We start from the raw sequence: 26,676 nt of genomic DNA on the forward strand, positions 1-26,676 counted from the left end.
TTACCTATGCAAGAAATTTGGGAGTTATTTTTGACCCAGCACTTAAGTTTGACAAACAAATAAACTCAGTTGTCAAATCAGCATTTTTCCAAAATAAAATCTTTTCTTTCATTCAGGGACTTAGAAACAGTTATCCATGCATTCATTTAATCAAGACTGGATTACTGCAACTCACTATATTTGGGTGTCACTCAATCATGTTTGTCTCACCTGCAGCTGGTTCAAAATGATGCAGCTAGATTTTCAACGGAGACAAGGAAGAGGGAACATATTTTTCCTGTTTTGGCTAGTTTGCACTGGCTCCCCATTGAGTATAGAATCCAGTTCAAGGTATTATTCTTTGTTTATAAGTCCCTGAATGGCTTGGCTCCAAACTACCTTACAGATCTTTTGTCCTACCACCAGACCAATAGGCCTTTAAGGTCATCAAACAGACTGTTGCTGTCAGTACCCAAAACGCGCTTAAAGCTTAAGGGGGATCGTGCATTTTTGGTGGCTGCACCCCAGTTGTGGAATAACTTGCCTTTTAGCTTGACATCAGCCACTTCTGTATCGGTTTTTAAATCTCTACTTAAGACACATCTTTTTAAAAAGGCTTATGGACTCGAGTAACTACTGTATTCAGTGTGTGTTTTTAGTGTTGTATACCCTTTGTGATTGTTTTATTTTTGATAATAGTATAATTTTATTTCTCTGTGCAGCACTTTGGTCGACCCTGTTGTTATTAAATGTGCTATATAAATAAATTAAACTGAAACTGAAGATCCGTCTTGAGCCAAGGATTCTAATGATATAGGACACTTGAGCCTAGTCTCAGTGACATTGTAGTCGGTGTGAGTACTACCAGCCCTCAAAGTTTTAAGTCTCTGGGTCTCTTTAGTCTGCCCGATCACTTTTAGTGGAGAATGCTGATGCTTGGAAATTTTAACAATTACAATAGGATTTCAGCGCTATGCACCTGAACCCCTAAAAAGCCAAGAGATAATGTTTTTTTTATATCCAAATGTAATGTTTATTCCAATACGACCTTCCGTTTTCCTGGCAGTTGGTTCTCACCTGAGTTTTCCACCTCCATTTTCTCAGCAGGTGGTTCTTCAAGCGGAAGTCCGTCCACCTCAGTAAAAGTAAATGGTTTCTCTGAGGCTACTATGACTCCTTTACCCTGAGGCTCCACTGCAGCATAGTGTGGGACAGATTTGCCCTTCATCATCCTCCTCTTCCTCACACCATACTTCCTCTCCTCACCTGTGTGAAAGAAAGCACTTTTCTAACTGTATTTTTCTACATTCCACATTTTTCCTCATCTTTATTGCTCCTCCACCTCTAACCCAAAAACTACATTATTAATAACTTTAAATATTAATTCATACACCTAAATATAGTTGAGTAAATATACATGTTATTATGTTCCCAATAATGCTGTTATTATACACTACATTTCAAGTTTGAGGTTGGTATGATTTTTTGAAAGAAACAAATACTTTTTTGACAGTAAAGATATTTTTAATGTTCCAAAAGATTTCCGTTTCAAATAAATGCTGTTCTTTTTAACTTTCTATTAAAAAAATGTGTTATGGTTTCCACAAAAAAAAAAAAGAGTTTTCAATTTTGATAATTATAAAAAATGTCTCTTGAAATATCAGCAGATAAGAATGACTTCTGAAGGATCATGTGACACTGAAGACTGTCATGGAAATACATTTTAAAATAATAATAAAAAATATATTAAAAAGACAATATTTATTTTAAATTGTAATATTTTACAATATTACTGTGTTTGTGATTGTATAAACACAGCCAGCATCAGAGAATTACCAACCCCAAACCTTTGAACAGTAGTGTATATTTCTGTACATAGTGTCATTATATAGAGTGATGTCCAAAAAGGTCCTGCTTTAAATTTATATTAACATATATTTAATGGTTGGTAATATATTGCTGTAAAAAGCATACATATTTAAAACTTCATTAAAATGATTTTTTTTTTTTAAATAGTGCTCTTCCTGGTTATAAGCAAAGACTATAGAATAACAAGACGTGTCACTTGTATTGTTTTGAATGGGAGAAAGTGCAACGCGCAATATGGGTGTTGCACTTTATATATATCTAGCGTTTAGAAACAAAATTTATGAGACACAGTTGTTGTCAGATTTCATTGGTGAATACAAATATGAAATTTAATCGAAAGCTTGGCAAACAGCTTTGGAGAATTTGATGTTTCCAAATTCAAAGAGATAGGAGCTGCACTTGCATGCCCGAGAGGTGTTTCAAAGATGGCCGCCGAGTGAAATGACTTGTCTTAAAGGATTAGTTCACCCTAAAATGAAAATTCTGATTTAAATATGCTTTTAGTACCTTTATGGATCTTGAGAGAGGAAGTGTCCATTGCTCCCTATGCAGGCCTCACGGAGCTATCGGATTTCAGCTAAAATATCTTCATTGTGTTCTGAAGATTAACAAAGGTCTTATGGGTGTGGAACGGCATGAAGGTAAGTAATAAATGACAGAATTTTTATTTTTGGGTGAACTAACCCTTTAAAGGGTTATAAGAGCTGAAATCATTTGAACTGAACAGCAGGGAGACACTCACTCTCACCCTGCCCAATAGAGTTGTCCACAGTGATCCACTCCAGTGAGATCGAGAAACCGCTGCCTTTGGTATCAGATGGATCCTTCTGGACTCTCAAAAGCAGCACTTCAATGGTATGAACATGAGAGTGCACGTGAGCCAGGCTGTGAACGATGATGAATGGCTCCCCTAGATGCTCACTGAACATCGACTGAGAGTAAAATAAAACAGTTATCAAGCAAAATATGTGGTGAACCTCATATGTATATGCTAAGAAATACAATGCATCTTCCAAAAAAAGCAGATGAATTAAGCGGTCTCAATCAATCACTCTCAAACCAACAATTAGTCAAATAATTTGATGAGTAGGAACGGTTAGAGGCCATATAATGCTTTTTTAATGTTTTCTTTTTCCTTTAGTGTGTAATGTCTCTGTTTATGCATGTATACGATCTGCAAAGTTACAAAGTCTATATTCACCCACAAAATTGATTTATTCTATCTAACAGAGAACACTGCTCCAGACCTGCCTAAAATGGCTCAATTGAAGTCCAGAAATTACTAAATGTCCACATCACAAAATGCCCGCCCAAAGGCATTCGCAATGAAAGAAGATGAGGCTTCAGTGAACTGTAGTGTTGTCACTATGTGGCTATTATGGTAAGGGGCGTTACACTTCTGACACATGCTTGAGGTGTTTGCCCAATCACAACATACTGGGTCAGTTGGCCAATGAGAGCACCCTGGGCTTTTTGGAAGGAAGAAACTGGAACTTAATGGCTACATCCAAAAACTGACTTGTTGCCTGTCTCACTGCCCTGACTGCAGGCAGCATTTGCACACGAAGGCAACTCACAAAACTGATTTCGGACAGACTTCTGAGGCAGCGTAATGGTTTAATGATCTACAGCAAAATAGCGTGAGCTTTGGTGATGATTAAATGAATATTTAATTACCACAGTAGTAATTTCTCGCTAGAAATAATATCAAAAGTGGAAAACAATGGTCAAAAACACACAAATTAACCACCAACTGCAATTTTCAGATGCAATCTTTATTTTTTAGCTCAACTGTCACAGAATGGAAAGCACGGGATTGTGGGATATCAAAGCCAGCGAAGGATACACCTATGCTGCCTTCAAAAATCGATCAGATGAAGACAGGAAGTGAAGCTAACTTTGGATTCGGACCTGCCTTGATGCCTTCCTACCTTGGAATGCATCCCCGAATGGCAGCATTTTTCAGTTTTCGGATGCAGCCAATTAGTGCATTTCAGACAGACTGGGAATAGAATTACTACAGTATGTTTTTTGAACATTAAATCATATTCAAGTACAGCCATTAAACAAAATAATGATCTTTTAAAATAACATCATATGGCCTCTAAGTACAAATTCTGGTAGATTTTTCCCCACCTCCCATTTAAGAAGTGAACTCTCTCCCCTCTTGCTGGTGCGCAAAAGAGTCAACTTTCCGGTTCCATCAGAAAGTGCAGCCCAAGTCGCGGAAGTCAGGCTCAGAGAAGCACACAACTGCTCCCCCTCACACAAGCTTGGGTCTGATTCATAACTGAACATCTCACGAGGTTTGCCCAAAGCTGTGTCCTGGAAAAAAAAAAAAAAAAAACAGATGGACACCTGTCAATTATTCTGTCTCAAATAATCACACCATTACAAAAGGGCGTTTTCAGATCTACAGATCAGTTGCTTTGTTCCGAAAACAGGAATTTAAATTGTTACAATTTCTTCTTGGTTTGGTTCGCTTTCACAAGGCAACATTTCTAAACTGACCAAAATTTGTTAAAGGATTAATTCACTTTAAAATGAAAATCACCCCATGATTTACTCACCCTCAAGCCATCTTAGGTGTATATGACTTTCTTTCAGACGAATACAGTTGGAGTTATATTGATAAACACACTGATGCTCCCAAGCTTTATTTTGGCAGTGAACGGAAATAACCTGTTTGAAGCTCAAATAAGTGCACCCATCCATCAAAAACGTACTCCATATGGCTCCGGGGGGTAATAAAGGCTTTTGGCCAAACGGTACTTGCGTCTAAAGCGTAACTTATGCGTCATACTACTGGTATTACACTACACCATGGCGTACTATACTACATCCTACGTTATACACTGCGTAAGTTATGCTTTAGACGTACAGTAAGTAGAATCCGTATGGCCATTTGTCCTGGAAGCTAGTTATTTTACTTTATAAAATATTAAATATGGATATTTTTCTTACACAAATGCATCGCTTTGCTTCAGAAGGACTAACCTCCCAGAGCCATGTGGAGTACATTTATAGATGGATGGATGCACTTTCTTGAGCTTCAAACAGGTGGTTAGAACAGGTGTATTTTAGAGGGCCAAAATGGTGCACACTGCAAAAGGAAATACACTGATGAGCCAAAACATTATGACCAGTCACAGGTGAAGCAAACATCGTTGATCATGTCCTAAAAAGGCCTCATATTAAGGTTTAGGTAGATTAGATGGTAAGCAATCACAGTTCTCGTAATCAACATGTTGGATGCAGGAGAAATGGGCAGGAATAAAGATCTGGTAATGCGACAGGATCAGAGTATCTCTGAAACAGTAAGGCTTGCGGGTTGCTCCCAGTCAGCAGTGGTACAAATTTACCAACAGTGGTCTGAGGAGGGACAAACCACAAACCCGCGACAGGGTGTTGGGCGCCCAAGGCTCATCAATGCAAAAGAGCAATGAAGGCTTCCCCATCTTGTCCTAGCCAACATAAGGTCTACTGTGGCACAAGTCACACAAAATTATAATGATGGAATATGTCAACACACAGTGAATCGCACTTTGCTGACTATGGGGCTGTATAGGTATGAGTATGGGGGCCCTACAATGGGCACGCAAGCTTCGGAATTGAACCTTGGAGCAGTGGAAAAGGGTCGCCTGGTCCAATGAGTTCTGTTTACTTTTACATCACATGAACAGCCATGTACATGTGCGCTGTTTACCTGGGGAAGTGATGGCAATATGATGTACTGTGGGATGATGACAAGCCAGTGGAGGGAGTGTGCACTGGACAATTTTCTTCTGGGAAAACGTGGAAATAAATTTGACACGTGCCACCTACCTAAACATTGTTGCAGACCAGGTAAATCCCTTCATGACAATGGTGTTCCCTGGTGGAAGTGGCCTCTTTCAGGAGGATAATGCACCCTGCCACACTGCACACATTGTTCAGGAATGGTTTGAGGAACATGATGAAGAGCTAAAGGTGTTGCCCTGGCCTCTAAATTCCCCAGATCTCAATCCAATTGAGCATCTGTGGGATGTGCTGGACCAACAAGTTTGACCTTGCAAGCTACAGGACTTGAAGGATCTGCTGCTAATGCCAGATACCATGGGACACTTTCGGGGGTCTTGTAGAGTCCTTGCCTCTGCAGGTCGGTGGTGTTTTAGCAGCACGCACAGACCCAACAGCATATTAGACAGGTGGTTATACGTTTTTGGCTCATATGTGTACATGTAATTACAGTGAGGAACATTAATGGATCAATCCATAAAGGCTATGTTATATGTTAACTTTCTGGTTACCAGTTCAGGTGATAAAAACTGAACTATAATAGTACTTAGCAAGCCAACAATGTGAAATAACTTCTTATGTGTACTACGACAATCCACATCTCACGATGATCATTTTTGTTTCAAGGACATAAAGAGTCAACGTCTTGCCAAAGATCTTTAAAACAAATGAGATAAAATCAGCCAACAAAACTAATAAGAAATCAAACTAATATGTGGCACACATCTAGATCTGCATGTTCCTGAACTTCAAAGGCAGCAATTTGAAAAGGATTACAATGAACTTAATAATCATCAATTATATTTTCTATAAGGTAGCAATTTTTCCAAAGAATTGGGCAGCAATTGGCCATTGGTTTCCATGGAGTTTCACACAAGCATTAACAGAAATGCCCCCGTCTAGTACCTTTGAGAGAATACAAACAGTCCCCAAGGAGAAATAATTACAGTATGTTAACTGTAATTAAAGCCCAATTGGCACATTTCATAACAAGTAATTTCTTAACCCAGCATGTCAGCGGCAAGAATGGCATAAATTACAACCAAATCATCAGCATTAGATTTAAACTAGCTCAGAAAAAAGAAAAAAAAAAATATGGTAGAGATGCCGCATTTTATCTTATTATACAGTTTGATTCTTTTCAGAAAGTAATGCACTGCACATTTAACAGTCTTAATAAACGATAAGCATTTTTAAATTTCATTTTTAGGACATGGTCATCTAAAATAGATTGAAATGAGCATGCACAATTAAATATTCAAAACAAAAATAATAATTATATTAGCCGATAACCACACACAACACATTCCTAGATTAAAACATTACACTGTGGGCACTGTAAACTGCTTTCTAAAATGTATAAGATGGTTCAATTAAGCTAACGAGTAAAATAATGAGCAAAATAATATGTGAATAAAGTACATTTTATTTTATTTATTATTATTATTAAGATAAACTCAAGATTTGATCAAAATCTTTCAAAATTAAAATATATATCCTGACACAAATATAAACCATGAATGCCCTCTGCTGGTAGAGAAAAACTAGAAATAGTCTAAAACTACACAGTGTATCCCCTGGTTTAAAACATACATGTACAGTAAGACAGTGTTTCTCCACCTTTTAGACTCAAAAGCCACCCATTGTCCAACACAATAATCAAAGCCCCTCCATATAGAAGATATTTCCTCTTGTACTTTTGCTGTAATTATGACAGCATTGCTTGATTTCAAACTTTTTTATTAACATAACCTGGGAATGTTGATATTAAATTAATTTATTTCATGATACTATAAGATTTAAGATTCTGATGTTTTTCAATAAACAAATAATAGGTATGGAGACGAAAATATATAAGTTTTCAGTTTACATCTTGATATTTATCTTGATAATTAACTTTTCATATATATATATATATATATATATATATATATATATATATATATATATATATATATATATATATATATGTATATATATATATGTATATATGTATATATATATATATATATATATATATATATATATATATATTATAATATAATATAAAGTAATTTATATATATTATATTATATTATATTACATATGTATGTATGGCCATGTTTCAGAAATGACATTAAAGTTGGCCTGAAACTGAAACAGAAGCTGCAACAGTATTTTCTTCCCTATTGTGATGTATATCTGAGAGAAACGGCTTCTTGAACAAGAAATGTAGGACCATCCATAATAAAATATTTTTTTATAAACAATGCAATATTTCAGAAGGAAAAAAATAAAAGCATAAAATAAATTGTCAATTTTGATTTCATAGTGACTTTAAGAGACTCACCAATGTGACGGTTAGATTGAGAACCCGGCACTTGCTGTCCACAAAGTAGACGCTGTCTTCATACCAGGGGTCGATATGGAGGTAGTTGTACATACCAAATGCTCTCACATGGTCCAGGGTGTACTGACTGTCTTTCAGTTTAACCTCAGCCACAGCTGAAAGAGTGACACACACAACTCATGCAGCAGACTTGGAGAAGGCATCCCACACCACGGATTATATGATGTACGGTGCGCAAAACAAAGCTTTAGAGTTTGGACTAACTTTAAGATAATCACGAATCTGGTAGTTTATAAAAAGAAATGCACGTTGTAGAACTAACGTAAATCGTTATGTGGTTTATAAGGACTGTTATAATGTCAATACAGTTCACAGTGTAGTTAACAAAAGCTTTGTGGTTTATAAATTTGTCACGCTGCACTGAAGCATTAAATAAACAGTTATACAATAAATAAATTCAGACTATAACAGGTCAAAGCTTTTCCTCACCTGCATCCAGTTCTACATTGTAAGTAGGAATGGAGTCCAGTGAAAGCCTGTAACTTTCAAAACTGGGATCCAGCAGCTCTCTGTTTACCATCAATGAGCAATTCGGTAAAGCCATATTTCATTAAAATTAAATTCCAAAGAAACAGTATATTCAGTTAGAGGACAACGGGCTCTAATAAAACAAAAATTTAACGTCGCTAGTAACAGGAAATAAAGCTTTAACTGTAATGCACACGCTAAAACCCGGACTAATTTTCAGACGGACCCACCGCTCTGGATTCTGGGAAATTGAGTCTCTGTGGGTTTCGTTTTAAAAGCATTTATAAATAATGAATTTAGTTTAAGTTTTAAAATAAGTAAGAAGATAAAATCTGCATTATAACGTCTACAGAACAGAAAAATTGCCTTTCTTTTAATATAATCTCTTAAGCCCCGCGTATTTAAAGATACAATTCAACTGTTTTTTTAATTAAATTTTTAAACCCAGCAGTTGTCCATTTGGAATTAAAAACCCAGCATATTTTTTTAGTCAACAAGTAGAACTCAAATAATGTTCATTGTATTGTACATTTAATCATAACAGGTCAACAGAGGATTCAACAAAAATAAATTACTTAAGTAAATATTTAACAAATTGCACCATTTTATTTGCAAATTGCTCTGTTACATTTGCGCTGTAGGCAAAAGTTGTGTTTGGAAATTCTTCCCTTACAGCACGTTAGCAAAAACAAAGACAATTCAGTTCATACCTCAATTTTTCTTTGGTTTGCACAAAAAACAAAGTGTCACCTAAAAAAATTATATTCTTAAAACAAATTAATCATTCTCAGATTTGAAATACATTATCTAAAGGTTTCCTTCTGAGAAACGTGCAGATTCCCAGATTCATGTGCACTCTAGTTTGTTTGTTTAGCAAAAGTACATCAAAATTGATTGTGGTAACACTTTAGAATAATGGTCCATCATTAATAAGTATATGCAGGAAGTAATGAAGAATAGGTACTTGAGTAATTAGTGATGCATTTTATGACCACGTTGAGAGTAAAAAAGGACAATCTTCAAGAATTATGACTATAGTGGTCATAAAATGCATCACTAATTACTCAAGTACCTATTCTTCAAGAACTACTAGTGATCTGGACCATTATTTTAAAGTAAAAATGATGACTGATTACATCTCAGACACATGATAATGTTCTTTACAATTTGTCCATTAGTTAATACTTATCTGAACTCATACATCTGCCTTGTTTACTTGTCTATTTGGTCGGGTTGCTTTCTCAACAAACAAACTGCTCCAGAATTCATTTTTAAGCAGACCAAGACCGCCTCATTCAGGCGTACTCTGACCTTTTTATTTTTTTTTGGTGTGGATCAGACCACATTTGTCTTGTTCATATATGCCTAAATTAACCAATAGAAGTGAGAAAAATGCACAAGGTTTCAAAACAAATGCTTCAAACAAGCTAGGCCTGAAAATGCCCAAACAAGCCAGGTCTGAAAATACCATGTAGACATGATTAATCTGTGTATGTTTTTTAGAGGGCCAAAGTGACGCACACTGTAAAAGGAAATACACTGATGAGCCAAAACATTATGACCAGTCACAGGCGAAGCAAACATCAGTGAATATCTCCTAACAAGTCCACGTATTAAGATTTGGGTAGATTAGATGGTAAGCAATCACTGTTCTCATAATCAACATTGGATGCAGGAGAAATGGGCAGGAATAAAGATCTAAGCAAATCTGACAAGAGCCATATTGATATGGCAATGCGACAGGGTCAGAGTATCTCTGAAACGGTAAGGCTTGCAGGTTGCACACAGTCAGCAGTGGTACAAATTTACCAACAGTGGTCCGAGAATGGAAAAAAACACAAACCCACGACAGGGTGTTGGGTGTTCAAGGCTCATTGAAGCAAAAGGTCAACAAAGGCTTTCCCATCTTGTCCTAGCCAAAAGAAGGTCTACTGTGACACAACCCAGGTAACAGGGAACGTTCCCATAACTTTCACTAACGTTATGTAAATGTTAGAAAAACGTTCCTGAAATAATGTTTCTGGAACAGTCTTTTAATGTTTTCAGAGTTAAAATACATTCTCTTAACGTTAAAAGGAAACATTCTTAGAACAACATTGTTGGGACGTTCTTATGATTATTTGTACTTGACTGATGTTCTCATAATGTTGAGAGAAAACGTTCTTATAACAACTTTATTTTCCCTAACATGGTGGGTTGTGTTTTTGGTTTAGAAACTGTAAGCTTTGCTCTTTATGATTCCATGTTTTGGACTTCGCAGAGAGTAGCACAATTTAGTGTAGCCTACTAGCTACTACAGTAAAATGTGAATCTTAAAGTAGTCATATCTGTTTTTTTCGTATTTAAATATTTAATGAACTTACTTAATACTCTGGAAAAATGTAAACACTCTGGAAACATGTGTCTTAACACATGTTTTTGGTACTTAAAAATTCTGTTACTTTGAAATCCATACATGTGGCTGTAAGAAATTAATTGCATAGCCTACATTTCCATAATGTAAGGAATTCCATTGCATAACATAATGAATGTCCCTCGTTCACATAAAAACGTTCTTGATACATTAAAAAAACTGGACGTTTTCAATGTTTAAAAAACATTCAGAAATAACGTTGTGGCGACCAGGGCGGGCGAGAGCCGTGAGGGAATGGTGCGAAGCTTGAGTCTCTCACAGAGGAGCGACGACCGTGAAGGACGAGAGAGGACCAGGCCTGGATATTATTTTATGTTTTATGATGTTTGTGTGGCCGGCAGACGTCCGCGAGGGTCTGCCGGCATTACTTTCGTTTTGTATTTGTTTATTTTGGAATTAAAGTTTTGTTCAACGTTCGCCGGTTCCCACCTCCTTCTTCCCGTATCTACAAACTGTATTACAAACTGATGCAAAAACTTGGGAAAATGAGATCCAGGCAGATGATAAAGTTGATGGAAATTTATTTTATTCATTACAACTAAACTTAGCCTCACACGCAAACTTTAATCGATAATGAAAATACCTAATAAAACCAAAAGGTAAAATAACAACCATAAAGAAGCAGTCAATAGTTAATAATAAAATTTAGAGTATTGTTAAATCCAGAGTATTGTATCTAATAGATGAAAATCAAAAAGAGCAATAATTAAGACATTTGCATTTGCAGAGCCTAAGAGACAAGAAGTAGAAGCCAAGTAGAGCAAAGGAGAAAAGAAAGCTGAATTATCAGGGACCCGGTCAGCTTTATACCATGAGCATATAGGGAAATTTACATCCCACACAAACGAATGTTTTTGTTAAAAGAAAAGGTTAAATGGTTTTACCCAGTGTCAAAAAATAGATATAAAAGTTGTTTTGACCCCCTTTGGGAATTTTTAAATGTCATCAGGAAAAATAACAGACATATTTTGATCAGATTCAAATTCAAATGGTTAATTCTGAAAAACACCACTTCTACAGTACTTGGCAGGCGTCCAATGTCTAACCACAAACGTGTCAGCGTGACCTGTCACACTGGAACACTTGAACATAACAAGCATACTCTCTTAAATATAAAATAAGAATAACCATAAAGGTACAATCACAAGTGAATACTTGAAAATATGATGTGAATTAATATGTAAAGTAGAAGTACATAAATATAGGAAATCAAAAGTGAAACTGATAAATCATAAGCCATAAATGATTAAAATAAATATTAATAAAAATGCATGAATATGAATATTGACCATTTCAGATCCATCACAAACGTTTTCATAACTTAATGGGAATGTTAGCAAAACATTCTAAGAATATATTTTTGTTATATGAAGTCACAAAATTTTAATGATGTTATGGGAGGGATGTGTCTCAACACACATTGAATCGCATGGGGCTGTATAGGTATGAGTATGGGGGCCCTACAATGGGTACGTAAACTTCGGAATTGAACCTTGGAGCTGTGGAAAAAGGTTGCCTGGTCCAATGAGTTCTGTTTACTTTTACATCACATGAACAGCCATGTACAGTGTGTGTGGAATTGGCCTCTTTCAGGAGGATAATGCACCTTGCCACACTGCACACATTGTTCAGGAATGGTTTGAGGAACATGATGAAGAGCTAAAGGTGTTGCCCTGGCCTCTAAATTCCCCAGATCTCAATCCAATTGAGCATCTATGGGACGTGCTGGACCAACAAGTTCGATCTCCACCTTGCAACCTACACTTAAAGGATTTGCTGCTAACAGCAATGCCACAGGACACCATCAGGGGTCTTGTAGAGTCCATGCCTCAGCGGGTTGGTGCTGTTTTGGCAGCACGCACAGAACTAACAGCATATTAGACAGGTGTTCATAAGGTTTTGACTCATCTGTGTACATGTAATTACAGTGAGGAACATTAATGGATCAATCCATAAAAGGTATGAATCTGGCTTCTGGTTACCAGTTCATATAAACATTGTTAAGCAAGCCAACAATGTGAAAAAACTTCTTATGTGTACCATGACGATCATTTTTGTTTCAAGGGCATAAAGAGTCAACGTCTTGCCAAAGATCTTTAAAACAAATGAGATATCATCAGCCAACAAAACTATTAAGAAATCAAACTAATATCTAAATCTGCATGTTCCTGAACTTCAAAGACAGCAATTTGAAAAGGATTACAATGAACTTAATAATCATCAATTATACTTTCTATAAGGTAGCAATTTTTCCAAAGAACTGGGCAGCAATTGGCCATTGGTTTCCATGGAGTTTCACACAAGCATTAACAGAGATCCATCTCAGTTTTCACTTCTTTGCCAGAGGTAAAAAGCCCCTGTCTAGTACCTTTGAGAGAATACAAACAGTCCCCAAGGAGAAATAATTGCAGTATGTTAACTGTAATTAAAGCCCAACTGGCACATTTCATAACGAGTAATTTTTTAACCCAGCATGTCAGCAGCAAGAATAGCATAAATTACAACCAAATCATCAGCATTAGATTTAAACTAGCTCAGAACAAAAAAAAAAAAATAAATAAAAAAATAAAAATAATGGTAGAGATACTGTATTTCATCTTATTATACAGTTATTTTTCAGAAAGTAATGCATCTAGAATTAAACTCCTTAAAAAAATCATAAAAAACAACTGAAATTATAAATGATGAAAGTTATTTTGTTCAGGACAGATTTATGTAAGGGATGCACTAATATTATCAGTAAACCATAGTAATAAACTAATAAATACTATGCTATTCTGTTTAAATAAATTAAAGTTTAAACTAAAAAGAAAAAAATATTTTAAATAATACAAGTAAAATTAGGCATCACAACATGTACAGTATGCACTGCACATTTAACAGTCTTAATAAACGATAAGCATGTTTAAATATCATTCTTGGGAGACAGTAATCTAAAATAGATTGAAAAGAGCATGCACAATTAAATATCCAAAACAAACAAACAAGAAAAAAAAACTAATCAATAATAAATCAATAATCAATAATGTTAGCCAAAAACCAATATTATAACCAATATTTCTAGATTAAAGCATTACACTGTGGGCATTGTAAACTGCTTTCTATGATTTATAAGATAACTGTTTAATTAGCCTAAGCAAATGAGTAAAATAATGAGCAAGAGAATAAGCAAGTAAAGTACATTTTATTATTATATAAATGTGGCGAGGGGGGCGTGGTTCAGCGAGGTCTGCGGCGGGAGAGAGTATCGGGAGATCTTTGGTGAGTGAGCGAGTTAAATGTAAATCACGAACACCTGTTTCTCATTTCAGTAATTGGCGCGGAGACAGGTTAAAACGCCGCGAGAAGCAGGAGTCGGTGAGAGAGAGGGGAACTGCTGACTGTGCCGCTGGTGCACGACTAACTGGAGTGAAGCCCATTGTGGATTGTATGTGCCGTGACCAGGAGTGAAGCCCTTTGTGGATTGTATATGCCGTGAATGGAGTGAAGCCCTTTGTGGATTATTTTGTTTTGTTGTTGTGCCTCGCACAGTTTTTGTTGGACTTTTCTGAATCTTGAAAATAAAGCTCAGTCAGCAGATGAACGCTGACCCTGTCCCCTTCCTTCCTAGACTTAAGAATCTTATTTGTACTACACTGGTGCCGAAACCCGGGAAGGAAGCTGGGTGGCCGCTGCCATGCAATCTTCGTCCTCCCCGTCGACATTTGCGGAAGTCATCGCGTCCCTCGCGGTCCTGCATCAGGAGCAACATCAGGCCGGACCGCGAGAGGTTCCGGAGCTGGATTGACCGGGAGGTTCGCCAGGAAACCATCGCGCAGCTGGCTGCGCCTACCCACCTGCCAATGAACAAAATGGGGCCATCGGACGACCCCGAGGCCTTCCTCGACCTATTCGAGCGGTCAGCCGAGGCAAGTGGCTGGCCGCGGGACCAGTGGTCCATGAGGTTGGTCCCACTCCTCTCGGGGGAGTCGCAGGTGGTGGCGCAGCAGCTGCCAGCAGAGAACCTCCTGGTCTTTGACGATCTTCGGCAGGCCATCGTCCAGCGGGTCGGCCGGACCCCAGAGCAACATCGCCAACGCTTCCGCTCCCTGGACCTGGGCGAGTCCGACCGGCCCTTCGTGTTGGCCCAACAGCTCCGGGACTCGTGCCGCAAATGGCTACTGGCTGAGGGAAGCGTCAGAAGCAACAGGGCCCGTATTATGGACCAAGAGCCCCGCCCAGGGGGGCGGGACTCCCTGCTGCCGGGCCGGACTCCGCTCCTGCTTCTCCCCTCTCTTCGCGTCAACCATTTAACCCGCTCCCTGCCACAAGAGCGGCGGGCAGGTCTGGGCCGGCCTGTTGGCGTTGCGGGGACCCGGAGCACTTTGTGGACAGGTGTCCACTGATGGAGGTTGGGACGCAGGCTGCCCCCGGTCAAGCTGGCGAGTACCAAATACCTGTGAGTGTCAAGGGGGGTACCTATCAGGCTTTGGTGGACTCAGGATGTAATCAAACCTCGGTGCATCAAAGCCTGATTTTGTCCGGGGCATTGGATGCAGGCCGCTTGGTTAAGGTGAGGTGTGTGCACGGGGATGTGGTGAAATATCCGTTAGTGCCCGTCATTATTCAATATAGGGGGCAAAAGCATAGTGTGGAGGTGGCAGTTAACCCGCACCTCCGGCATCCGATAATTTTGGCTAGGAATTGGCCTGCATTTAATAAATTATTGGGGTGTTTATGCTCGGATGCCTCTTGGGGGAAAAAATCGCGGGATAAGGAGGTGCGAGTACAGGCGGGAGAGACTGATCTGGGACCAGTGAGTTCAGCTTCAGGGGAACAGAGCGAAATTGGAAGACTTATTCTTTCGGATCGCGAGGACTTTCCCCTGGAGCAGTCTCACGATGAGACGCTAAAAAACGCGTTTGAAAAGGTCAGCACCATCGATGGTCAGCCTCTCCAGCCGGGGCGTCCACATTCTTATCCGTATTTTGCGATCATAAAAGATAGGTTGTATCGAGTGACCCAAGACACTCAGACAAAAGAAGATACGACCCAATTATTAGTTCCAAGGAGCCGCAGGGAAATGCTTTTCCACGCGGCTCATTCTAATCCGATGGCTGGGCATCTAGGACAAACGGCAACACTAAATCGTCTCATGACCCGATTCTTTTGGCCGGGCATTCACGAGAATGTGCGCAGGTGGTGCGCGTCTTGTCGGGAATGTCAGTTGGTTAACCCACCGGCCACCCCAAAAGCGCCGTTGTGCCCCCTTCCATTAATGCAGGTCCCCTTCGAAAGAATTGGTATGACCTCATCGGGCCATTAGAGTGATCAGCAAGAGGGCATCGCTTTGCATTAGTCATTGTGGATTATGCAACGCGATATCCTGAAGCAGTGCCACTCCGCAACATTTCCGCTAAGAGTGTTGCGGATGCACTGTTTAGTTTAATCTCCCGAGTGGGGATTCCGAAAGAAATCCTCACTGATCAGGGCACGGCGTTTATGTCACGCACGTTTCGCGAACTTTACGAATGGTTGGGCATCAAATCCGTGCATACCAGCGTCTTTCACCCACAAACGGACGGGCTGGTCGAACGGTTTAATCGCACGCTTAAATCCATGATTCGTAAATTCGTTCAAGAGGACGCCAAAAATTGGGATAAGTGGTTGGAACCTCTATTATTTGGAGTGCGAGAGGTCCCGCAAGCCTCCACGGGGTTTTCCCCCTTCGAGCTTCTCTTTGGACGCCAGCCCCGTGGGGTATTAGACGTCCTAAGAGAGACTTGGGAGGACGGACCATCTCAGGCCAAAAATGAAATTCAGTATGTGCTGGACTTGAGAGCAAAACTCCACACATTGGGGCGGCTGTCTATGGAGAATTTGTTACAAGCCCTGCACAGACAGAGCCAGCTGTATGACAGAGGAACTAACTTGCGCAAATTTTCACCGGGAGATAAAGTACTTGTATTGCTTCCCACTTCAAGCTCGAAATTACTTCCAAAGTGGCAAGGACCATTTGTGGTGACACGGCAAGTCGTTGAGCTCGATTATGAGGTTGTGCGTTCCGATAGGAGAGGAGCACGTCAGATTTACCACCTCAATCTCCTTAAAAAATGGAATGAGGCGGAGTCAGTGATGCTGGCGACGGTGATTAGCGGAGAGGATGATCTCGGGCCAGAGGCGAATGTCAAAAAGCAGTCCCTCGCTCTGGCCCCAGGGGGAGATCACCTCTCGCCCTCACAGCTCACTGATTTATCCAAGTTACAAGCAGAATTTGCAGACGTGTTTTCTCCCCTACCGGGCTGTACAAACCTCATTCAGCACCACATCGAGACAGAGCCGGGCGTGGTGGTTCGCAGCCGGCTGTATAGATTGACGGAACACAAGAAAAATATAGTTCAGGCAGAATTAGAGGCTATGCTTGAAATGGGAGTAATAGAAGAGTCCAGCAGTAACTGGGCGAGCCTGATAGTTTTGGTTCCCGAGATGGACGGCTCAGTTCGGATCTGTGTCGACTACCGCAAGGTGAACGCAGTGTCAAAATTCGACGCGTATCCAATGCCTCGGGTGGACGAGTTGCTTGACCGGCTTGGTACGGCTCGATTTTATTCGACACTGAACTTAACAAAAGGGTATTGGCAGATCCCCTTGTCGCCATTATCCAAAGAAAAGACAGCTTTCACGACGCCGTTTGGATTACACAAATTCGTCACCCTTCCGTTCGGGCTGTTCGGGGCACCGGCTACCTTTCAGCGTCTCATGGATAAAATTTTGCGGCCCCATGGTACATATGCTGCTGCCTATCTGGATGATATTATTATCTTCAGTAATGACTGGCAGTGGCATATGCAGCATTTGAGGGCCGTCCTGAGATCGCTGAGGGGAGCCGGGCTCACGGCCAACCCGAAGAAGTGTGCAATTGGGCGCGTGGAAGTAAGGTATCTGGGCTTCCACTTGGGGCATGGACAGGTGCGTCCCCAAATTGATAAGACGGCAGCGATTGCGACCTGTCCGCGTCCCAAGACCAAAAAGGAGGTTAGACAGTTCCTCGGGCTGGCGGGATATTATAGGAGGTTTGTTCCTAATTATTCGGCCCTCACCAGCTCGTTGACTGATCTAACTAAAAAGGATGCGCCAGATACGGTCCAGTGGACGGAGCTGTGCCAGCAGGCCTTCACCCAGGTGAAGGCTGCTCTATGTGGCGGGCCATTGCTTCACTCTCCTGATTTTTCTCTCCCTTTTCTGTTGCAGACTGACGCGTCGGACAGAGGGCTGGGTGCTGTCCTGTCCCAGGAGATAGAGGGAGAGGAACGGCCGGTGCTGTACATTATCCGTAGGCTCTCAAAGGGAAGCTAAGTACAGCACCGTTGAGAAAGAGTGTTTGGCTATTAGGTGGGCCGTCCTCACCCTCCGCTATTATCTCCTGGGACGGGAATTCACTCTCTGTTCGGACCACGCTCCCCTGCAGTGGCTCCACCGCATGAAGGATACCAATGCGCGGATCACTCGTTGGTATCTGGCATTACAACCTTTTAAGTTCAAGGTGGTCCACAGGCCGGGTGTTCAGATGGCTGTGGCCGATTTCCTCTCCAGAAATGGGGGGGGGGCCTGAGTCGGGCGGTGGGGGTATGTGGCGAGGGGGGCGTGGTTCAGCGAGGTCTGCGGCGGGAGAGAGTATCGGGAGATCTTTGGTGAGTGAGCGAGTTAAATGTAAATCACGAACACCTGTTTCTCATTTCAGTAATTGGCGCGGAGACAGGTTAAAACGCCGCGAGAAGCAGGAGTCGGTGAGAGAGAGGGGAACTGCTGACTGAGCCGCTGGTGCACGACTAACTGGAGTGAAGCCCATTGTGGATTGTACGTGCCGTGACCAGGAGTGAAGCCCTTTGTGGATTGTATATGCCGTGACTGGAGTGAAGCCCTTTGTGGATTATTTTGTTTTGTTGTTGTGCCTCGCACAGTTTTTGTTGGACTTTTCTGAATCTTGAAAATAAAGCTCAGTCAGCAGTTGAACGCCGACCCTGTCCCCTTCCTTCCTAGACTTAAGAATCTTATTTGTACTACAATAAACTTTCCAAATCAAAAGAAAAACTTCTATCCTGACACAAATATAAACTATGAATGCCCTCTGCTGGTAGAGAAAAACTAGAAATAGTCTAAAAAGTCTTTTAGACTCGAAGGACAATGGGATCTAATAAAACCAAAACTTTGTGTTGCTAGAAACAGGAAATAAGCTTTTACTGTAATGCTAGTTTTAAGACTGACCCACTGCACGGGATTCTGGGAAACTGAGTCTCTGTGGGTTTCGTTTTAATGGCCTAAAATGAATTATAAGTAGTGTTATTGAAATATATTTGTTTACATTTTATTTTTCATTTGTTTACATCTAAAATAAGACGCAACCGTTAAAATGTACTATCAAACTTCAGCTTGGCTACTTTTGAGTTTAAACGGTCTAGTCTTTTTCAAAGTCTTTTTTTTTTTCAATATTCACCAGGTACGAAATAGAATATAGCCTATTGTCTGTGGGCATCAATGCTGAAGAGTGATACTGGCACGCACAGTGACAATTTGCATAATTTTTGTTATCCATTTGAACACAGATATTTGGTGGCTGTGACATAATCTGTGTTAGCTAGCCTACATGACAGGAAATAGCTAACTGATTTTGAAAGTCATCTCTCAGCACTGCAAACAAGAGAATGGAGTGCGTAGCCTATATAGGCCTATTTATTTATCTGACTATAATTTTAGTTTAGTTGATATGATTTTCCTTTTGATTAAAAAAAAAAAACTGTTGCATGCTTCACCATTCAAATTTGGTCTGTTATGCAAAAGAAAGTGTATGCTATAATACAACAAAGATGAATAGAGATCACTCTAAGTAGCCTACTAGCACAACTCGCTGCTGTTAAATTATAAATCTTGTTCATTTGGACCTGATCATCTTAATAATCTCAAATCATCGTTATTGTTTTAGTAAGCCTATTGTTTTGTTTTACTGATAAAAATCACTGAATATTACAAGAATTCTCCTTTCAAATGTTCTTTATTCCATCTTGTTTTAGGTCATCAAACAGTCTAATATTCAGGTTTAGTCACCATCTGAATATCAAAGTAATGTTGACATTACAACACAAAGATCACTGAGGTTTACATAAGCCTAAACCCTACAGAAGAGGATTAGGGCCAAGCAATAATAAAAAAATAAAACCATCTCGAGATTAAGGTTTTTAAATTTAGAGAAAAAACTCGTTAAATTTTAAGAAAAATGTAGAGATGAAATGTTGAGAATAAACTTGTTAAATTATGAGAAAAAAATTGTTAAATTTCAAGAAAAAAGTTGAGATAAAATGTTGAGAATAAACTCGTTAAATACCGAGAAAAAAAAATCAAATTTCGAGAAAAAAGTCGAGATAAAATGTTGAGAATAAAGTCATTGAATTATGAGAAAAAAAAATTAAATTACGAGAACAAATTTGTTAAATTACTTTTTTTATAACTTTTTTCTCGTAATTTAATGACTTACGAGAAAAATGACCACGCAAAGATGTTTTGCATGGGAACGCAAAACATCTTTGCAAGGGAATGCAAAACATCTTTGCGAGGGAACGCAAACTTTGCGAGGGAACACAATCTTTGCGAGGGAACACAAAACATCTTTGCGAGGGAACGCAAAACATCTTTGCGAGGGAATGCAAAACATCTTTGCGAGGGAACGCAATCTTTGCGAGGGAACACAAAACATCTTTGCGAGGGAGTGCAAAACATCTTTGCGAGGGAACGCAATCTTTGCGAGGGAACACAAAACATCTTTGCGAGGGAACACAATCTTTGCGAGGGAACGCAAAACATCTTTGCGAGGGAATGCAAAACATCTTTGCGAGGGAACGCAATCTTTGCGAGGGAACGCAATCTTTGCGAGGGAACACAAAACATCTTTGCGAGGGAACGCAATCTTTGCGAGGGAACGCAATCTTTGCGAGGGAACACAAAACATCTTTGCGAGGGAACGCAAAACATCTTTGCGAGGGAATGCAAAACATCTTTGCGAGGGAACGCAATCTTTGCGAGGGAACACAAAACATCTTTGTGAGGGAGTGCAAAACATCTTTGCGAGGGAACGCAATCTTTGCGATGGAACACAAAACATCTTTGCGAGGGAACGCAAAACATCTTTGCGAGGGAACGCAAAACATCTTTGCGAGGGAACGCAAAACATCTTTGCGAGGGAACGCAAAACATCTTTGCGAGGGAACGCAAAACATCTTTGTGAGGGAACGCAATCTTTGCGAGGGAATGCAAAACATCTTTGCGAGGGAATGTAAAACATCTTTGGGAGGGAACGCAATCTTTGTGAGGGAACACAAAACATCTTTGCGAGGGAACGCAAAACATCTTTGCGAGGGAACGCAAAACATCTTTGCGAGGGAACGCAATCTTTGTGAGGGAACACAAAACATCTTTGCGAGGGAACGCAAAACATCTTTGCGAGGGAACGCAATCTTTGTGAGGGAATGCAAAACATCTTTGCGAAGGAACGCAATCTTTGCGAGGGAATGCAAATCATCTTTGCGAGGGAACACAAAACATCTTTGCGAGGGAACACAAAACATCTTTGCGAGGGAACGCAATCTTTGCGAGGGAACACAAAACATCTTTGCGAGGGAACACAAAACATCTTTGCGAGGGAACGCAAAACATCTTTGCGAGGGAATGCAAAACATCTTTGCGAGGGAATGCAAAACATCTTTGCGAGGGAACACAAAACATCTTTGCGAGGGAACACAATCTTTGCGAGGGAACGCAAAACATCTTTGCGAGGGAATGCAAAACATCTTTGCGAGGGAACGCAATCTTTGCGAGGGAACACAAAACATCTTTGCGAGGGAACACAATCTTTGCGAGGGAACGCAAAACATCTTTGCGAGGGAATGCAAAACATCTTTGCGAGGGAACGCAATCTTTGCGAGGGAACGCAATCTTTGCGAGGGAACACAAAACATCTTTGCGAGGGAACGCAAAACATCTTTGCGAGGGAATGCAAAACATCTTTGCGAGGGAACGCAATCTTTGCGAGGGAACACAAAACATCTTTGCGAGGGAATGCAAAACATCTTTGCGAGGGAACGCAATCTTTGCGAGGGAACACAAAACATCTTTGCGAGGGAACGCAAAACATCTTTGCTAAGGGAACGCAAAACATCTTTGTGAGGGAACGCAAAACATCTTTTTGCGAGGGAACGCAAAACATCTTTGTGAGGGAACGCAATCTTTGCGAGGGAACGCAAAACATCTTTGCGAGGGAACGCAAAACATCTTTGCGAGGGAATGTAAAACATCTTTGCGAGGGAACACAAAACATCTTTGCGAGGGAACGCAAAACATCTTTGCGAGGGGATGCAAAACATCTTTGCGAGGGAACGCAATCTTTGTGAGGGAATGCAAAACATCTTTGCTAAGGAACGCAATCTTTGCGAGGGAATGCAAAACATCTTTGCGAGGGAACGCAATCTTTGCGAGGGGAAGCAAAACATCTTTGCGAGGGAACGCAATCTTTGCGAGGGAACACAAAACATCTTTGCGAGGGAACGCAAAACATCTTTGCGAGGGACCACAATCTTTGCAAGGGAACGCAAAACATCTTTGCGAGGGAATGCACAACATCTTTGCTAGGGAACAAAAAACATCTTTGCGAGGGAATGCAAAACATCTTTGCGAGGGAACGCAATCTTTGCGAGGGAACACAAAACATCTTTGCGAGGGAACACAAAACATCTTTGCGAGGGAACGCAAAACATCTTTGCGAGGGAAACACAATCTTTGCGAGGGAATGCAAAACATCTTTGCGAGGGAACGCAAAACATCTTTGCGAGGGAACGCAATCTTTGTGAGGGAACACAAAACATCTTTGCGAGGGAACGCAAAACATCTTTGCGAGGGAGTGCAAAACATCTTTGCGAGGGAACGCAATCTTTGCGAGGGAACACAAAACATCTTTGCGAGGGAACACAATCTTTGCGAGGGAACGCAAAACATCTTTGCGAGGGAATGCAAAACATCTTTGCGAGGGAACGCAATCTTTGCGAGGGAACGCAATCTTTGCGAGGGAACACAAAACATCTTTGCGAGGGAACGCAATCTTTGCGAGGGAACGCAATCTTTGCGAGGGAACACAAAACATCTTTGCGAGGGAACGCAAAACATCTTTGCGAGGGAATGCAAAACATCTTTGCGAGGGAACGCAATCTTTGCGAGGGAACACAAAACATCTTTGTGAGGGAGTGCAAAACATCTTTGCGAGGGAACGCAATCTTTGCGATGGAACACAAAACATCTTTGCGAGGGAACGCAAAACATCTTTGCGAGGGAACGCAAAACATCTTTGCGAGGGAACGCAAAACATCTTTGCGAGGGAACGCAAAACATCTTTGCGAGGGAACGCAAAACATCTTTGTGAGGGAACGCAATCTTTGCGAGGGAATGCAAAACATCTTTGCGAGGGAATGTAAAACATCTTTGGGAGGGAACGCAATCTTTGTGAGGGAACACAAAACATCTTTGCGAGGGAACGCAAAACATCTTTGCGAGGGAACGCAAAACATCTTTGCGAGGGAACGCAATCTTTGTGAGGGAACACAAAACATCTTTGCGAGGGAACGCAAAACATCTTTGCGAGGGAACGCAATCTTTGTGAGGGAATGCAAAACATCTTTGCGAAGGAACGCAATCTTTGCGAGGGAATGCAAATCATCTTTGCGAGGGAACACAAAACATCTTTGCGAGGGAACACAAAACATCTTTGCGAGGGAACGCAATCTTTGCGAGGGAACACAAAACATCTTTGCGAGGGAACACAAAACATCTTTGCGAGGGAACGCAAAACATCTTTGCAAGGGAATGCAAAACATCTTTGCGAGGGAATGCAAAACATCTTTGCGAGGGAACACAAAACATCTTTGCGAGGGAACACAATCTTTGCGAGGGAACGCAAAACATCTTTGCGAGGGAATGCAAAACATCTTTGCGAGGGAACGCAATCTTTGCGAGGGAACACAAAACATCTTTGCGAGGGAACACAATCTTTGCGAGGGAACGCAAAACATCTTTGCGAGGGAATGCAAAACATCTTTGCGAGGGAACGCAATCTTTGCGAGGGAACGCAATCTTTGCGAGGGAACACAAAACATCTTTGCGAGTGAACGCAAAACATCTTTGCGAGGGAATGCAAAACATCTTTGCGAGGGAACGCAATCTTTGCGAGGGAACACAAAACATCTTTGCGAGGGAATGCAAAACATCTTTGCGAGGGAACGCAATCTTTGCGAGGGAACACAAAACATCTTTGCGAGGGAACGCAAAACATCTTTGCTAAGGGAACGCAAAACATCTTTGTGAGGGAACGCAAAACATCTTTTTGCGAGGGAACGCAAAACATCTTTGTGAGGGAACGCAATCTTTGCGAGGGAACGCAAAACATCTTTGCGAGGGAACGCAAAACATCTTTGCGAGGGAATGTAAAACATCTTTGCGAGGGAACGCAATCTTTGTGAGGGAACACAAAACATCTTTGCGAGGGAACGCAAAACATCTTTGCGAGGGAACGCAAAACATCTTTGCGAGGGAATGCAAAACATCTTTGCGAGGGAACGCAATCTTTGTGAGGGAATGCAAAACATCTTTGCTAAGGAACGCAATCTTTGCGAGGGAATGCAAAACATCTTTGCGAGGGAACGCAATCTTTGCGAGGGGAAGCAAAACATCTTTGCGAGGGAACGCAATCTTTGCGAGGGAACACAAAACATCTTTGCGAGGGAACGCAAAACATCTTTGCGAGGGACCACAATCTTTGCAAGGGAACGCAAAACATCTTTGCGAGGGAATGCACAACATCTTTGCTAGGGAACAAAAAACATCTTTGCGAGGGAATGCAAAACATCTTTGAGAGGGAACGCAATCTTTGCGAGGGAACACAAAACATCTTTGCGAGGGAACACAAAACATCTTTGCGAGGGAACGCAAAACATCTTTGCGAGGGAAACACAATCTTTGCGAGGGAATGCAAAACATCTTTGCGAGGGAACGCAAAACATCTTTGCGAGGGAACGCAATCTTTGTGAGGGAACACAAAACATCTTTGCGAGGGAACGCAAAACATCTTTGCGAGGGAACGCAAAACATCTTTGCGAGGGAACGCAATCTTTGTGAGGGAATGCAAAACATCTTTGCGAGGGAACGCAATCTTTGCGAGGGAACACAAAACATCTTTGCGAGGGAACGCAATCTTTGCGAGGGAACACAAAACATCTTTGCGAGGGAACACAAAACATCTTTGCGAGGGAACACAAAACATCTTTGCGAGGGAACGCAAAACATCTTTGCGAGGGAATGCAAAACATCTTTGCGAGGGAATGCAAAACATCTTTGCGAGGGAACACAATCTTTGCGAGGGAACGCAAAACATCTTTGCGAGGGAATGCAAAACATCTTTGCGAGGGAACGCAATCTTTGCGAGGGAACACAAAACATCTTTGCGAGGGAACACAATCTTTGCGAGGGAACGCAAAACATCTTTGCGAGGGAATGCAAAACATCTTTGCGAGGGAACGCAATCTTTGCGAGGGAACACAAAACATCTTTGCGAGGGAACGCAAAACATCTTTGCGAGGGAATGCAAAACATCTTTGCGAGGGAACGCAATCTTTGCGAGGGAACACAAAACATCTTTGCGAGGGAATGCAAAACATCTTTGCGAGGGAACGCAATCTTTGCGAGGGAACACAAAACATCTTTGCGAGGGAACGCAAAACATCTTTGCTAAGGGAACGCAAAACATCTTTGTGAGGGAACGCAAAACATCTTTTTGCGAGGGAACGCAAAACATCTTTGCGAGGGAACGCAAAACATCTTTGTGAGGGAACGCAATCTTTGCGAGGGAACGCAAAACATCTTTGCGAGGGAATGCAAAACATCTTTGCGAGGGAACGCAAAACATCTTTGCGAGAGAACGCAAAACATCTTTGCGAGGGAACGCAATCTTTGCAAGGGAACGCAAAACATCTTTGCGAGGGAATGCAAAACATCTATGCGAGGGAACACAATCTTTGCGAGGGAACACAATCTTTGCGAGGGAACGCAAAACATCTTTGCGAGGGAACACAATCTTTGCGAGGGAACGCAAAACATCTTTGTGAGGGAACGCAATCTTTGCGAGGGAACGCAAAACATCTTTGTGAGTGAACGCAATCTTTGCGAGGGAATGCAAAACATCTTTGTGAGTGAACGCAATCTTTGCGAGGGAACACAATCTTTGCGAGGGAACGCAAAACATCTTTGTGAGGGAATGCAATCTTTGCGAGGGAACGCAAAACATCTTTGCGAGGGAACGCAAAACATCTTTGCGAGGGAACGCAAAACATCTTTGTGAGGGAACGCAAAACATCTTTGCGAGGGAAAATTCCTCCCATCCCAAATTGTTTTTCCACCACCGCGTAAAATTTCCTTCCTTCCCATTTTTTTTCTACCACCATGTCCCTTTAGGGGCATAGGATAGGCTGTGAAATCATGTGCGTTAAACTGTCTTCATCATCATAGCTCTTCCATTAAAAAGAGGTGCAATAGCTACTCCAGATTTCCATAAAACAAAACTTTAATCCAGTTGATATAGGCTAAAACAATCTTGGGATGCTGTTTGAGAAGAGTATTTATGTGTGTGGTTTCCTACAAAGAAATGTAGAAAATACAATATTTACACACTATCACTGAATTAAACGACATAGGCTATAAATCATATTTCTTATCA

At 40.9% G+C, this 26,676-nt stretch overlaps 1 protein-coding gene across 2 annotated transcripts in view; it reads right to left on the reverse strand.

Moving 5' to 3' along the window:
• nudcd1 (NudC domain containing 1) overlaps positions 1 to 8,670 on the reverse strand; it is a 33,873-nt gene extending 25,203 nt beyond the window's left edge. The window contains exons 1-5 of one of the 2 annotated variants that reach the window (XM_067411968.1): positions 8,444 to 8,670; positions 7,955 to 8,109; positions 3,985 to 4,173; positions 2,597 to 2,780; positions 1,057 to 1,245 (exon numbers count right to left, since the gene is read on the reverse strand). In XM_067411968.1, the coding sequence (XP_067268069.1) occupies positions 1,057 to 1,245; positions 2,597 to 2,780; positions 3,985 to 4,173; positions 7,955 to 8,109; positions 8,444 to 8,558 (832 nt within the window). In that variant the 5' untranslated portion in view covers positions 8,559 to 8,670. Of the gene's footprint in view, positions 1 to 1,056; positions 1,246 to 2,590; positions 2,781 to 3,984; positions 4,174 to 7,954; positions 8,110 to 8,443 lie in introns of both variants that reach the window. The other variant, XM_067411967.1, reaches the window with a different exon arrangement.
• Positions 8,671 to 26,676: the final 18,006 nt, after the last annotated feature.

This window comes from Chanodichthys erythropterus, chromosome 15 (genome assembly GCF_024489055.1).
Source record: "Chanodichthys erythropterus isolate Z2021 chromosome 15, ASM2448905v1, whole genome shotgun sequence".
NCBI lineage: Eukaryota > Metazoa > Chordata > Actinopteri > Cypriniformes > Xenocyprididae > Chanodichthys > Chanodichthys erythropterus.